Genomic DNA, 16,741 nt, shown 5'->3' with positions numbered 1-16,741 from the left:
CTTGCATCTTTCCTAAATTAATGCAAATGTTTCTATCAGATTCACTACTATTTCTCTCGCCAATTGAGTTATACCGGAGCAAAGCGTTCGAAGGGCCCGGACTGCGCTTTCTCATCACTTCCAGTTAATACCGTCATGCTGCTGGCTCTCTTTCCCCTACAGAAGGCTGAGGAGGGCCACATGGCTGTCAGCGTACACAGGTTAAGGAAGATAGATGCCAACTTGTTCTTCTTTTGACCCCTGACCTTTGTTAGTGGTTGCCGCCAAAGGAGCTGCCTCCTGACAAAGGTGAAGGGAAGCTCAACATTTCTATTATGGTGCGGCTTCTTGCCACCAGTATCACTTCTTCTTTTTCTTGCTCTTATCATCTTCCCCGATTTCACCCACTTCACCCTCTGTCTCTTCATGTGTCAACAGTGACATCCTGATATATTTAGGGGGGTGTAAGGGTTGTCCTATCCGTTTTTTCATTAACAACGGTGACATATGCATGATGTCATTATGGGGAATGCTGGGGTGGGGGGTTCAATTAATGTCTACTTTAATTTGGCAATTTGACACACCATAACACATACATGGATCAGAATCATACATCAGAATATGTAATTTGTTAAACTAACTAACTTTTTGCTCTTTCTTCCTGCGTAATTGGCAGCACCTATTGTTTTCTAAACAGTCGGCAGCTTCAAAGGATTTGACCTGTCGCACAAACTGCTTGTAACTTCTTCATTCATTCAAGTACAGAAACACTTCAGTCATTTCTCAGTTTAAAATGCTTCCCATTTTAAAGTTTCTTTCAGCCATTCCCACATTTTCTTTCAGGGCCTTTATACTTCTACCTTCTTCATACTTTCTGCTACAGAAACCATTCAAAAATGTTCATCCTTTCACACTTCAATCTTTCAGGCACTACAATCAATAAACTGGGGCCATGAGACAAAGACAGATGTTTTAAAATATGTTTTACTATATAAAATAATTTGTGACAAACTCTTATTCATAAAAAGATGTATGACAAATATACGTCACAGCTTAGCCTACAAGTACTGAATGTTAAAATTTATTGCAGTGAACCTCTTAAAACCTTAATCCCATTTCTTATTTGTGTGTGTTGTATGTTACAGAAATTCAACATTTACTGTCAGATAAAAATAGTTCATTCGCGAAGACAGGGATCATATCAAGATGAGTTTAAAATAAAATGTTTCTATGGTTCAAAGACACAATATAGTTGTAGTATTAAAAAATATCTCCCAAATGACAATACGTGGCTTTAACAGTATGCATGTTTGAAATGTACTTTTGCGTTTTCCAGGCTCATATAACAACCAGCAACCATAAAAAATTGCAATAAAGGTAAAAAGCCACGTGCTTGTTTACCACTTTGTGACAAACAAGCAGTTTACAAATTTTGAGTGAGTGGTTCCTCCATTTTGTAACCATTAATTTGGTTTCCAGTGTAAAAAAAAAGAACAAGCAGTTTGTATTTACATTTAAGTACACAATTGTGGGATGCAGTTTCCTTAAACACGTGGAGAAAGACAGAAGGGTGAAATCCTCCATACAGAGCAGGCACAATGTGTCCTGGAACGGAACCTGAGAAGCATTAAGTGGCAAGGCAGGATTTTCAGTGGTTTACAGTCTTACATTCTCCACCCAGAGAGACTTTGTCAGCATCCCGATGTATTTTTCCCAATGTCCATTCAGTCCCACTCAATAACTGCGTTTTGCACAATAAGGCATCACCAAAGATCACACTTGTGTTTGGGGTTCATGGGAGCATCTGCTTTGCAGCCAAAGTGCTCTGAGAATTCACGTGAATTGGAGATGGTGCCGATAACTCTAAATCTTGATGGACTGTGAGGATCTGTGATTACGCCCTCATGTGAGCTTTCAGGTGTCCTAACGGAGCACCACACCTGCAAAACGACAAAGATGGCAAAGAATGTGCTTTTAAAAACATTTTCAGATTTTTTGTTTTTATAATTGTGCTAGTTAGTATTATTATTTTTAATCCAGGTGTTAATTTAAATTAGTAGCCACATTTTTTATTTGTTTTTCCGTGTTTTTAGAATGATATTTCACCTAAGAACAATACAAAATCTAAAACAGCAGTAGTGTGTAGACAACCATTACTATATTAGAAGAAAGAATTGATAAATGTGATACAAACCTGGGCAAATCCTACAAAAAACAGCTGACGGTTTGTCATTCCGAGGGCAGGCAGTGTGGCCTCTTCACCATTCTTTCTGATCCAGTTCACGTAAGCCTTGAAAGCAACACATGATCTGGTTACAAGCAATTGCATATAAGCATATACAGATACAGAAAATCGGGCAAACCACAAAGCCCCCCTCTGCACAGTTAGTTTCCCCTAGTTAGCAAGCGCCACCTAAAGTATCTTTTACTTCCATATGATTTGCTCATCAGCTCCATACCATATGACCTTTCATTAGACGGAAAGAATGTGTACATGTGAGGAAGTAACCAGAGTCTGACAAGGTTACTCAGAAGCACCTGTTATGTTTCCACAACCTGTATCTTTCAGGTCACAATGCATCTGACCCAACACATCCCCAAACAAGCTCATGCAGTGGATTAATCTCAGATCTGCCAGCATCTATCTACAAACAGAAAGCGAGTGTCCCCCCACATTAAAACAATCCAAACATGCTACATAAATGAAGTGACAAGCTATGCTCCCTATCTGACATCTGACCTTGTAGGCTGCCTTCAGTCCACCATTGTCGGCAATGTTCTCTCCGAGTGTGTGTTTTCCATTCAGGGGCTCCTTGTTGATGCTGTAATTCCCATACTGCTCTACCATGCACCGAGTCTGCCTCTTGAAAGCTTCCACAGAAGAGTTCTTCCACCAAGAGCGCAGATTTCCATCCTTGTCATATTCTCTCCCTTTAAAAATGTATCAGTCAGGGTGTCAGACTGTAACTTTATTTACAATACTATTAAATGTGAAATTAAATTAAGCTATTCACCAACCTTGGTCATCGAATGCATGAGTTAACTCGTGGCCCATGACTACACCAATGCCACCAAAGTTAAGAGCTCTGTCAAACACAAATAAATGTCACACATTTATAAGTATGCATCTAGTTAAGCTGAAACATTATGGCACAGCAAAAGCTTGATAATAAAATTGAACTTGAAGCTCTTGGGAAAATCCTTCATAGAAGACGTACTTAGGCCAGGAACGGCTGTAGAACGGAGCTTGAAGAATTCCTGCTGGTAAAACCATCTCATTTTTGGTGGGGTTATAATATGCATTCACAGTTGGGGGAGTCATGCTCCATCTGCGAAAACAAGGAACACAGAGTCACTAAGCATGGTGAAAATCAAGGTCACAACAACTACGCAGCAGTGATTTAATTTGATGCTGTGCCAGGCAAATGGCAGATCAGTTTGGAGGGCATGGGAAGTCTATTCTGCCTCGACCTCCCAGTATAATTAGAGACAAGGGTCAGTGCTCCAGAGAGATGTAGGTTGCCTGTGAAAGCATCACGATGGCAGCAGTATTCCATTGTGTCAGCACAATGACAAACCCTATCAGGCAAGTAGGACAGTGGGGATGAATGAAGAACAACTCACTGATTTCTGTTGGGGGTTTTCCTCAGCTGGTCAGCAGTCACTCTGGCTGAAAAGTTGTAGTACTGCATCACATTTTGGAAGTAAAGCTCCGAAACAACCTCAAACTGGAAGACAAGAATCAAAGCAGAGAGCAGAATGGGCTTAAGGGTTTTAATTAATGGAAACTGAAACATCATCTCGTCATTTTGTGAGTGAGCAATTGACAAATATATTCCAGTGACACATTTACCTACATCGTTAAATACTTTGTCGAGCTTTGTGGCATTCATGATGAATTCTGGAAATCCGACCATGTTGTATATCGCGTCCGCCTGTGAAACAAAATGACAGACTCTCACACCAGGTGGCAGTGCTGCGTCTCACAACCAACAACATTGAAAACTTCAGTGAATTGCCTTCAGCAAGTTATCCTTAATAACTCACTCAGTCACTCTTAAGGAAAGAAATACTAAACTGAAGTTGTCACCTTTTCTTTTGCTGCTGCTTTTGTTTCCGGGTCCATCCAACTGACGTATTTCAGGCTGTCCTCAAATGCCCATTTGATTTCTGCAACCATATTTTCAGCCTGAGGCATAAATGATAATAAAAACAGAAAGTCAACCAGTTCATAAGCAAACAGTAGGAGCAGGCATTATGAGTGACAGACTTTAAAACACTTACAATAGCCTTGCTGTCCTCAGCAAAGGTGGCTTTGACAAACATGGCTCCAAGAGCAAAGCCCAGGGCGCTATCTGTGTCACTGACACACAGCTTCCAACGTGGGGTGCAGGTCTGGAACGCAAAATAAACACATCATTAGCTTAGGATGTACAGCATTTAGCTCATGTTTTAGCATTTGCAATCACAGTGCATTTTCTTCAGGAAATGCATTTGTAGTTATTATTATTATTATTATTATAATTATTATTATTATTATTAATTATTGGATTTTTAGCCACCACAGGCTTTTTGGGTTATGATGTGAACAACAATGAACAGTACCTCCAACTGAAAACCACTGTGAATATGTTGTGTTTTGGGTGCAACTGCATAAACACTGAATAGAGACACTCTAATTAAATATATATCGAATGTAGCTGTAATGTAGACTGACATAAAATCTTGATGAAAACCCATATGAAAAATTCAAGGCATTTTTTTCTGTGACTCATTGTCATGTTGGTCTCCGTGCTCACAACCCTTTCTGTTTCACTACATCATTATTTGTTTAGTTTTACAAGTAAAAGTTTAAAACAGTGAAAAGTTAAATGTGTGAGTCCTATATTTAGCATATTTACCTATGCCAGAAAATGTTCTTTATAAGAAAACGTGACCCCAGAGTGCCTCTGAGGCGGAGCTGAACATTTATCTCTCAGTGGACATTGTGTTCCCACTAAAAGGGCTGAGGCCTGTTTTCTTTAGACTAGCAAAATGGCAACAACAGGACACCCAACTTTCTTCTACCATAGGAGGGAGGACTCTTTACACTCAAAACTCAGGCACTGCAAATAGAGACAACTGAGGATCAACAAAGAGGAAATGTGTAAAGGAAATGTGTGAAGGATACGAGTGGCATCCCAGTACATTGTTCCTCTTCGTCTGTATTCCATTCTTAAACATTTTACCACATTCGTATTGCTTAATAATGCTGTGAAAATGATTATTGATGATGATTATGCAGTACTGCCAAAAATGTATTACTGATTTCAGAGATGGTTGAATTTCTAATATATGACTAAATCAAAGGCCAAAAGAAAATGTACTGCTCTTTGTCTTAACAGAATCCTTGCAGGATTAAATACAGAAAGGATAATTACAGCTAAAATACGATCTACATGGGCAACTTCATGATCAGGTTAAAGGGGGGCCAAGACAAACGTAGCTGGATGCAAACACATAGATAAAGAGGAAACAAGGCTAATGTGAGGAAAAATGTATGTTCTGGAAAAGAAATGTAAGCGCACACACACACACACACACACACACACACACACACACACACACACACACACACACACACACACACACACACACACACACACACACACACACACACACACACACACACACACACACACACACACACACACACACACACACACACACACACACACACACACACACACACACACACACACACACACACACACACACACACACACGGTTTGTTATTACAGCTTGACCTCAGTGGAAAACAAGGACGAGGGAACAGGATCTTGAACAGATAAGGGCTGGGGGTCACTGGAGCCTCCACAGTCAAACAGTTATGCTCAAGTTCTTTTCTTCTACAGCCGCAGCCAGCATGCACAAACTCTAGCTTATTGTCACATTTCTGCAATTGTAAGAACCTCTTACAACCATCTCATTAACCTCAGGCAGCACCAACTCCACCGACAAATTACAATTCTATGATTTCACACTTATTTAAACTGTTTTATTTTCTGAAAGTCTCCATTTCTCACCTTCTTGGTTCCATACATGACCTCAAGGAAGCGCTGCTCAGCATCCTGGAACCTTTGGTCCAAAATGGACACCATCTTCCTCACCACTTTAAGTATCATGTAGTTGTTGAGTAGACTGCAAAGAAAATATTTTAGATTTGAGTTTGTTATTACGTGAATGCAAACTGTATTGTAGCTGTATAAATGTTCAAATACAAGTTCTGCACTGTTTCTGTTCCCTCCCCCTCTTCCTTTTTAAAAATGTTTGTTGCATCACCCAAGATCAGAGGGAACACGTGCACAAAGCTAAACTTAAAAAACAAGAAGCCTCATCTTTTCACAAAATGTCTGAATAATCCTGTAATGACGTTGGGTTATGGTGCTAAAACAGAAAACAACACACGACATGTATTCACAGGCACAATGGAAAACTATTGAAGTATCTCACCTTTTATTTGTCTTAAGAATGAGGTCAGAAACTTTCTGGAGATATTCCTTGGCATAAACAACCACGGGCTCAGAGTCATTGAGCGGCACAGGAGCAAACACTTCAGTGAGGTACTGCTTCCACTCAATTGCCGGAGCCAAACTCTACAAAAGCACAGATAAAAAACAGACGTGGAGAAAGAATTGAAACACAAATACAAATATTGTTCCTGTGCAGCAAACAGTATCAAGATTTACATTTGTATTTACGATTTCACATAACAGAACTACAACTCAACGATGATGGTGATTTGTAGAACATGTGCCTGCTACAGTCAAAACCAGGGTATGCTCACTGCCAGGTCTTTGGCCTTCATCTTGTGATAGATGAGCTCCTCGTCCCTTCTCTCCTCCTGAGGGACTGTGATGTTGGCCAGGGTGGTTTCAAAGTCCACGATCTCCTCCATCAATGCTCGAGACGTCTCCGGAGAGCCCCCCAGAAGGACCCCCAACTCCACCAGGAAGTCGAGGTATGCTGTCAGATACTACACATTCCACATAGACAGCAAAGGGTTTGAGGGAACAACAACTAAGAAAGTAATTCGAAACTATGCAATTATGCCATATATGGGCATTTTCCCCCTGAAGCTAAAATATCTCTCTTTTAATACTTTTCAATTATCTTTAACTGGGTAATATCTGGAACAAGCCTTTGGGAATTTGCCAATGCTAACCCAGTTTCATCAATTTCTGATTTGACTTCATTATCCTGAAGTTTGGCCTACATTACCTTTTCGTTTGCCGTCTTGTTAAGGTAGTAATCCCGTGAAGGAAAACCCAAACTGGACTGGTCAACCTGGAGTAAAGAACAACATACTATAACATTCAGTTCATACTTACAGATCATACAGTTTTACTTTAAAGCTCACACATATTCCTTTGTTTGCATTCCTGCGTTGATGGCAAGAAAGATAAAAGCAGCTTGGCAAAAACACATCATCATCCTTAGCTATGGCCTCATGAAAGCTGTAAAATATATTTATAAAAGCAGTAACTTTGAGGTAAATACGAAATGTAACATATTTCCTGTATAATTCCCCTCATTGTTATAGTAGGGAGTGTCTGATGAATGTTGTCATGTTCTTGGTCCACACATCTGCCAACAAGAAGGATCTGATTGGTCAACTGATATTACTTGACCTCTGAATGTCTCACACTCTTCTGTCTGTTTTCTATGAATATGGCTGTATAGCTCTAAGTCCAGGATATACAGTACAACTACCTCTAACCTTACACTAACCCTATGAAATTTAAAGGTAATACGGCTGTTATGCGTTATTTCCCTGTTGGCTAAAGACCGGAGCGGAGTCTGGAGTCTTCTTGCCTTCTTGTTGGAGTACAGGTTGTTAACATTTCAATTTCAATACTGCTATAAACTATAAACGATAACTATTACTATAAATGTAATTGTACAAGCACATAACGCCTGTATAAGTGACCCATATTCATATCTCCGTATCTCACCTGGATAATATTACTGCTGGAGTTTTTAGAGTCGGTGCTCACAAACACAGTGAAGAAAGGCCAGGCACGAAAGTCGGCTGAAACTGTACGCAACACTTCGTGGAAGTTGTCCTTGTTCCAGTCTTCGGTCATGGCCCATCCCCCTGTCTGGAACAGTCACAAGCATACATTCACACACAAGTGCATTTAAGGGAGAAATGAAGATGGCTTACAATGATACATATGCAAGATTTATCACATTAACAATATGAACATACCTGATTGATTAGTTGCTGTAGTGGCTGAGCTCCTAATTCCTCAATCTTGGCCTCGTTCATGCAGGCCTGATAATATCGCTGGGCCTTTTCCTCAGCCTTACTCAGACCTTTCATTGTTGTGTTTTCTACCAAAACAAAAAGTAAGATAAATTCTGTCAATTCTCTGTGTCTTAAGGCGTCTGAGGTCGCTGAACTGTTTAAACAGAGAGCCTCACCTAATAAATGTTTCATTACAAGCATGTTGTGCTCCCAGAGGTTGCTGAATGGCCCCCAGCGGGATTTGCCATCAGGAAGGGGGTTGGTTTTCACCCAGCCCCCACAGGCAAAGTTGTAAAAGTCTTGGCAGGGGTCTACGGATCGGTCCAGGGCTTGCATGACGGTGCTGGCCACAGTAATGCATGGCTCTGTCAGGCACAAACCAGGGTGAGCTGCGGATGAAAGGAGGAGAAGTAAGAACGTGATTCATATATAGAAACTCACCATTCTAATGAGAGAAGCAGAATAACTTCATGCCTTTCAAAGGACTTTGCTGGGTAAACATGCATGAGGATTTTCAGACCATCTGGAAAGTATTATTTTCTAAGAGGAAATGGCCAAGCTAACAGCCAGGGAATATAGCTACCTGTAAAATTACATAAATAATTAGAAACATTGTTTCTTGACGACCGCATCTTCGGAGAAAGTATTAAGCACCAAATGACGAGGATACGATATGCATTTCTTTTATTTATACATTTCTGGGAGACAAATCCGCTAAAATTGCTGACGTAAGGAAAAGCTTTCAACCTCATCCTGTATGTAGGCAAGACATTAAATAGTGACGAAGGCCAGCAGCAACTGTGTACCCGGAGGAAAATTCATTATTGTTCCTTCCATTATTTCAATGTGTAATTTTCCATTGGGTGGTGAATGGGAGGAAAAGGGCATTTATTTTCCCTTTGCAAATTTGAGGAAACCAACACTGATGAGCATTCACTTGGATGTCACCATAAATCCAAGAGGCTTTTCAATAAGGTACTCGATTCAGGGGAGAGCAGCAGACTTGTCTTTGACCATTCAGCTGAAGGTGTTGCTTCAGTGTTGGAAATGTGTCTTTACAACATAGAACCCTGTAGTTTATATTTCATCATTTTGTTCGGGGATAAAATATATAAAAGCAATATGTGTCACATCATCTGTCTGGTTCATGCATACTGTTGTTATATTTAATGGAATTGACATTGCAGAGCGTTTCCAACTCACACTGTTTGTAGAAGATCCCAGAAGTGATGAGAGATATGAATAGGCCAACAGACAAGATACACACTAGGTAGAACATCCTCCTCTCTCTCTGTGTCCTCTCCGGCCAACATGTTGGACCGCGGCCACGAAGGAGAGTCACCTCCTCACACGCACACACACAAAACCAAATTAGAATTCATTGAACATAGAGAGGTTTATCAATAAATTACTGATAAATTAGCTTTAAATCCAGATATACACACACATAAACACACTACAAAGTTCAGTACAGTATGAAAAATTTGAGAGTAAAACTGGTTCACGGGAGTTTGATGAGCCATAGCTGCTGCTTATATGGTTTACATATCGGTGTCAACGCTGCTAAAATCTATCAAACAAATACATACTAATGACACAAACTTCTGACAAACAGGAAGGGAACAGGAGTAAATGCCGTGCACCTTCTTTGTTAACCGGAGAGTAAAAGATTCAACGTTGGAAGAGAGACGCTTCTGACTGTCCTTTGACAGGCCACAGTCAGGGCTCTGGCTTGAGTGAATCAATGCCAAATCTTAAACCTATTTTGTGGAAACAATTAACCCAGCCGCGTATGAGAATACGATTAACTCCCATTAGCTCAGCTGAGAGGTCAGAAGTCAAATGAAATGCGACAGTAATTCCAAAGCCACAGTGGATTCTTAATCCAATGGAGCTCAGCATGGTGGTTTGGCTTGGACCTAAACTGTGCTTTTTCATGTAATTGAGAAAATCCCACTGCCAAGTCTGCAGTCTGGATCTTTTCACCATCTCCAACCACCACACTTAATCACACTGAAAACCACGGCAACCTGATGATAGAGGAATAACGCCAGTATTCAAATGAAGAATGTCATTTCAGGTTCAGCAGTAGAATAAATGGCTTAAACTGTTCATAAAAGACATTCAAATCTATGTGTGTATCCTTATGTTCACATTAACAGATTCTAAACTCTGAAACAACAGGGGAATTAAGGTTTTAAGATGAGAGCTGACTTCTATGTGGAACTTTACTTTGATACCAACAACAACTGCAACAAGATCTGCCATTCACAAATGACAGACTTGTTTTGGGGCTGAGAAGTTTCCCATCAACTAAAGAGACACTGACCTACTGAAGGTGTGTTTATGTGTGTAGGTATGTTTGAGCTTCTTTGTGTGTACATACCAACACTGGTGACTCCACACAAAGGTTTCACGGTCGTGGTTAGTACATGGTGTTTTACCTGCATGGGTGACGACGGGTAGATGTCGTCACCGGTAGAGTCCCCAAGGTCCTCATCATCCAACGTGGCTCTCTTATACGATGACATCTGAAAAGTCAAATGCAGAAAGGACTCCCTCAGTGTTTCCATGATCCTTGAGGCTCCTCTCCCCTCCCACTGATGTGTGTGAGAGAGGGTAGTGTGTGACGTCTACTTCTCAGCCAACTCTGAGATCTCAGGGTATTGTTTCCTTTGAAAATCCATCGGTAAGAATCTTGTTTGAACTCACACTCATACGCTTAGCTGAATGTCAAACATTTTGCCAATGATCTTTGTTAAAAAGCACAGCGGGGCTGCTCCTTTCCAACACAGCACCTCTCACAGCCCCCATGGCGTCTGTCAGATAACCCAGGGACAAAACTCACAGTGCCAACAAAACCTAAATCCTTGTAGGAGCTACTGATGGCTCCTCCCTTCCTCTTTATTTGTAGCTCTTCTTTGGCAAGCAAATACTTTGGCAAGTTTTGGATTTCCTTCTCGGCCCAGTCAATGCAGACACGACACGGGAGGAGACGGAACTAATGAAAAACAGGAAGGAGCACTGACTGAGAGATTACGTGAGTGTGTGCGCGTCTGCATTCCCTCCTATGGCTTCACTTAGATTTTGGGAGGGAACCTTTCCTATTGTAGTTCACACCCGCTGTGCTCACTATAGGAGAGTTACACCAGGGGGAGGAGCACATACAACATCCTCCTCCCACTAAATGCTTGTAGCTGTTGCCTGGGGTTACTGTTACCTGATAGGCACGACAGTCGATTGTTTCTTCAACCATTAACCCCTCACCCACACAGCCTACAAATATGTCAGTTACATGCCATCCTCCACATGGAATGAAGTCTGTGTATAATATAAAATTCCATCAAACAACATCCCCAATATACATATATTATATATATTTGATATAGAAAATACACTTAACACATATATAAGAAATCATTAGTCCGTTGACATTTGTGATATGTGCTACAGCTACATACACTAAAGACGTTTGTTTACTTTCTTCCAATCCAGATTGACTGAAGAGGAGGGCAATGATTAACCTCATCTGTCTGTCAGGCAAAGCACTCAAGATTGACTGTCCATACAATCAGATACTACAGCAATAACTCTGAAAAGAGCACCAAGTCCTCAGTATATTTCAAAAGTTAGTAGTACAAAAAGAAATATTTTAAACCTATATAAAACAAACCATTAGCAAAGGCTTTTGAGTTCTATTAGTTTAATCAATGCTCTCCTTTTTTGGCGTTTTACTGTCTTGCTCTGGCGTTCATATTCTCCTGTGATCCACTGCATACAAGACAAACTCTGTGGTCCATTACAAATGTTTACTTGACACAGGCGGTTTCTCCTAAACAGAACAGCTGCAGATAATCTCTTTATTTTACTTGTCGCTTTCAAGTAAACCTGCCATTGAGGAAAAATCATCTTCTTCCAGGCGTTCCAGAGAGAGAGCAACAGCAATTAAAGCCCGACTCGATATTGGCTTATTATATCAGTATGTGCATATGTGCAGAAACTCCAGTGAATATTGGTATATGTCTTAAAAATCCATTATGGGTCAAGGGTTTAAAAGTTTAACTCTCTCACAAAGCATTAGTGGCAAGTGCAGACATGAATCCAGAGAAATAACACACACTTATTTCCCTCTTATTTGGTCCAGGTAAAAAAAAGGAGAGAGAGAGAGACGACCATTCAGAAGCATGCAAATTATAACACGGCAAAAACAAAACTATATTGCTCATGGGAGCAAACAAACACAAACACACAACACAAAGACTAACACACTACAAAGCCAGCCTGCACACTAGAAATCATGGTTCCCCAGACACCACATTTATCTATCTACAGTAGCTGAATACTTTGATTGTTGTATTCATCGCAAGAGGTCATGTTTACTTTGTTACCACTGAAAAAAAGAATCAGAGAGTCACACTTGGTGCCGTTCACTGCAGCAATCTGTGTTGTTTCCGCACACTCGCATTCCTCAGCACACATTCATTTCAACACTTTCCTGTTACATGCACGTCACACCAGTTGCACATGTTGCCTGAGTACCAGAGGCAAAGTGACACATTTCGTCTCCCCTTTCATGTGTAGGACGTTTGATGACTAATATCCTAAAATGTTACAAAATACAACCGATGCGATCAATCATTTGCATCCGACACCAGCGGTCATGAATTCCATCCGTCTATGCGGGCGTACAATGCTGAAACCTGGGGCCTACACACTAACCAACCACAACCAGCATTTGGATATCCAATTTGATTCAGGTCTCATTCTAATAAGTCAAGGTCCGTCCTGGATACTTTGCAGTGAGCTCTCTAATCTGTCCACGAGAGTGCGAAGATGTCTTCCATCAGAGACACTCGTACAGAGAAGAGATCAGTGTGATTCTTGGAAACGTGCGACACCACAGTCTTAGTGTGAGGTCGCGAACCACAAATGTGCGTCAGTACTTCGTCACGGATCCCGCAAACACGCCGATTATTTTTGACACAGAGGCACTCCTCCAAGAATAACTGGAGTGTGTTTGTGTTTGGGATAGAAAGCTGCGCATATTTGAGGCTTAAATATTTGACGTATTATTTCTGAGGAGAAAAATGACAACAGTGAAACACAATATGAAAAGTGAAGAAATTAAGCTAAGACAAGATGGGGGGAGGGCGGGTGAGGGTGAGGGGGGCGGGCTGCAGCTGCCTTAAAGCTGTGTTTCTGTTTCATGTGGGTCTGCGGCAGCAAATTTCACTTCTGTTTAAGAGTACCTCAGTCAATCAGCATACTGTGGTAAAACCGCCGGGTTCTGTGCCCAGATGTGGTCTCAGGCCACAAAAGAGATGCAATTACAGACTTTACACTGAAAACACTGGGACTAACAAGCTGAGCGAAGTGTCAAGTATGGGACTGAAATGTGCTCTGTTAGAACAAGTCAAAGGTCGTTCACATCAAGCAAATAAGGAAGCTGTGGTAAGAAGTCGACTGATCTGCTACTCTGATAGAAATTCTCACCAATCAGACGCTACATCCTGCCTAATGGTTTCAATGGGCGAAAGTCGGAAATCTGATTTTCATTACAACTGGCGTGCCTTTGCTTGTGACCGGTCAACAAAAGACACAACAACAGACGGAATTCTTCCTCAGCCTTGAAATTGGTTAACCCTTTGGTGAATCCCAGCAGAGATGACACTGGTTAGGACCACATTCCACAAATAGCACAGTGCCAAAAGTTAACACACTTCCACACCTGCGGGGACAAGATTAAACAAGCACAATACAAACTGTCTCTAACATTATCACGAGACACATACTATTATGTAATGAGTTTAGGAAATAGACAATTGCCTCAATTTATTTAGTTTTGATCATTTTCTTCATGTTTACCTCGACTTGTCGCATATCTAAATACATCAGCCTACACACTGGTAAACACACTCAAGTATGATGCCTGTGAGCAAGTACTTTTACCAGAATTTGTCTTCTGCAGTCCGTGGGTGTTGTGAGCTCAGACCTGATGAAGCTGGCCAATCAGAAAAGAGTGGGCTTTTTAGGAATGAGCTTAAACAGACACTCCCTAAAACAATCTGTTTTCATTCTGTGTGCACAGCATTTCCACAACAGGAGAGAGAAACTGATCAATATGTTTTTAGATAACAAAGATTTGAAAACAGCCCCTTACAAATTGGGGACATGTAAATCTGTATACTTGACCTTTAAGTACAATATCAATTGCTACTACCGGTTGTGAAGTGAAACGGAAATTCAGCTTAGCACTGTATGTGTCTCATGTTGTCCCTGTGCTGTGTCTGTACTTGTGTAAACAGGTTATCTGTATCATGACACACCAAATGGGGAAAACACAAGTAGATTTAGATGATGAGTCATGTAGAGCAGCCATGCATGTAGTCATGAGCCAGCTCCTCACACAGACTTAACGTTGCTCTGTCTCTTGAGCTGGCGGCATGAAGGTCACAGATAAAGGAAGAGTTGTCTCAGGCTGCAGCTCCTGACCTCAGACGTCAAGCCCGCAGGATATGTCGTTCTCCAGAGTTCAGAGATGTTTCCTTTGCAGAAAACACCCTGATAATAAAATGCAAAAAAGGCTACCTTCCCAGGCAATCCAATTTCCTGAGGGTGTATTACTAGAATCAGATCACACTGGGGTTATTTTTAGCCCTGAGTGTGTACTCTTGTCTGTTAGAGTGTGTTTGCATATAGGCTTTGCTCTCACGTGGTTATTTGTATACAGCCTGCGGCTCGGAGAATGTTCACAGTCCATGTTGACAGACGAGCACAGGTCATTCTTCCGTGCACGTTTCTGGCAGTGTGCACAGAGATCACCCATTTCACTCCGGTCATATTTCATACTCTCGGCTCTATGTTCTCCAAACAGCCAAAGTTATACGTGGAAACGGCTCCATGTTGCTGATATGCAGAACAGTAAATATACCATGTATATCCAATTACTTCTAAATATTGTATTGTCGTGTCTCTCATGCGTACTGAAGAGAACGGTTTGAGAATGAAATCAGGACTTAAGTAGTGGCACATGGGAGTCTTGCCTACAATAAGATATTCAGAAAGATAACCCCAGATTACCTGTTAGTGTTGTTGTTATGGGCCCTGAAGTACTCTCACTGCCACAGTTATGGTAATGAGTAACAGCAGTGTAAATCAAACTTGGTTACAATGCGGAGCCATATCACATTATTAAACCAATGGCTTGGTTTCATGCCTGTTCATTCTGGCAAGATACCTAATGGCATTCAGGGAAACTGGGAAATTCAATGATACGGGAAGAGAGAGGCACTTTAAGCCAATTTCACAACTTTAAGTGATGCAACATGTGTTTTGGAACAAACTTTGTCTCATGTCCAAAACATCTGTTTAATTTCTCTCTTGTTTTCTTCCCCGATGCCATATAACCAACAACATTAACCACTCTAATGCAGTTTGGTGTATACTTGCCAAGTTTACACACCATTTGTTGAGATTTTACATCCGTTATCTCTTTTCGGAGATTGGATTTACTTAAGAGATTTGATTAATGTCCTCCAAGATAAACAAACAATACACTCAGAGCCTGGATCATGAGAGCAGATTCATCCCCTAAAATTGACTGAGATGTTACAGGTGGTAGGTAACTCGAGGTTGGTGTGACTCCCTGAAAATAACTTAACATGTAAACACAAGCTGACATGGGAAACATCCAAGGCACAAAAACTGCAACCAAAAGAGGAACTGACGGCGGGTTGTTTGAATTGAAAAATGATATATGAAATAACTATATAGAACAATAACCTCTGCTGCTTTACTGATGAGCAAAAGCAACATCTTCCTTTTCATAAAACGTACTAAAGAGCTCCATGTTAAATCTCACGTGTACAGTAAACTCACTGAAGTGTAAAGACACAACAAACACACGAATTTGAGTTCTTATTAACGACAAAAAAAACAAGACCGTAAACGTCAAAGTCAAAACATCGTGGGTTCAAGCGCAGATTGGTTGTCATGAATTGGACAGTTGTAACGTTTGACAGTAGCTTTTTCCCCAGCGGATCTAAGTCAGTAAGGTAGAGGGGGGGACGCGTTCTTACCGTGCTGCCAGGCGGTGACTCCGGTGCCCAATGACCGGAGACAAAACTGTCAGCCCTGGCTAGAATTACTGAAAGGACCGCGCTCCTCTGCCAAGATAGTTCCCCACCGGTTCAAACTACTTCGCAACGCACAAGTCAAACTGCGCATGCGTACGAAAAAGTAAGAGCGCTAGAATTAAAGAAGACTGCAAAAAAAGGACTTAATTATGTTTATCTTTGTAATGTTTCATTATATTAAACTGTGGTGGTGAGGAGGTTAATGCAATATAGCTGTCCCGAAAACGGCACGGCTGAATGCAATGCAGCAATCGTTGACGTTACGTCTCTGTTCGACGGGAGATCTTTGTTAGATGCTGCTAAAATGGTTGTTTTATCTGCGTTATATGAAAGTTAG

General features: G+C 41.0%; 1 protein-coding gene across 8 annotated transcripts; it reads right to left on the bottom strand.

The window, feature by feature from the left end:
- Positions 1–945: 945 nt before the first annotated feature.
- Positions 946–16,458, bottom strand: ece1 (endothelin converting enzyme 1). 8 transcript variants are annotated; one of them, XM_076147188.1, is made up of 19 exons: positions 16,348–16,458; positions 10,714–10,800; positions 9,473–9,614; positions 8,446–8,658; positions 8,231–8,355; positions 7,974–8,120; positions 7,240–7,305; positions 6,806–6,994; positions 6,472–6,614; positions 6,045–6,159; positions 4,264–4,374; positions 4,070–4,168; positions 3,837–3,914; positions 3,604–3,707; positions 3,198–3,308; positions 2,998–3,065; positions 2,720–2,910; positions 2,174–2,269; positions 946–1,919 (listed from the first exon to the last, which is right to left on the bottom strand). In XM_076147188.1, the coding sequence occupies exons 2-19, from the start codon at positions 10,798–10,800 to the stop codon at positions 1,743–1,745; spliced, it is 2,262 nt and encodes a 753-aa protein (XP_076003303.1). In that variant the 5' UTR covers positions 16,348–16,458; the 3' UTR covers positions 946–1,742. The 8 variants fall into 8 exon arrangements, with proteins under 8 accessions (XP_076003303.1, XP_076003305.1, XP_076003304.1 ...); XM_076147190.1 differs by having other exon boundaries at positions 9,473–9,611; positions 16,348–16,454; XM_076147189.1 differs by lacking the exon at positions 16,348–16,458 and adding an exon at positions 11,118–11,294.
- Between the last annotated feature and the right edge of the window lie 283 nt (positions 16,459–16,741).

This window comes from Genypterus blacodes, unplaced genomic scaffold (assembly GCF_046128005.1).
Source record: "Genypterus blacodes isolate CSIRO-AG114 ecotype Tasmania unplaced genomic scaffold, CSIRO-AGI_Gbla_v1 ptg000037l_1, whole genome shotgun sequence".
NCBI classification, from domain to species: domain Eukaryota; kingdom Metazoa; phylum Chordata; class Actinopteri; order Ophidiiformes; family Ophidiidae; genus Genypterus; species Genypterus blacodes.
Note: the sequence above shows the minus strand (reverse complement) of the source record. Positions and strands in the feature narration are given on the sequence as shown.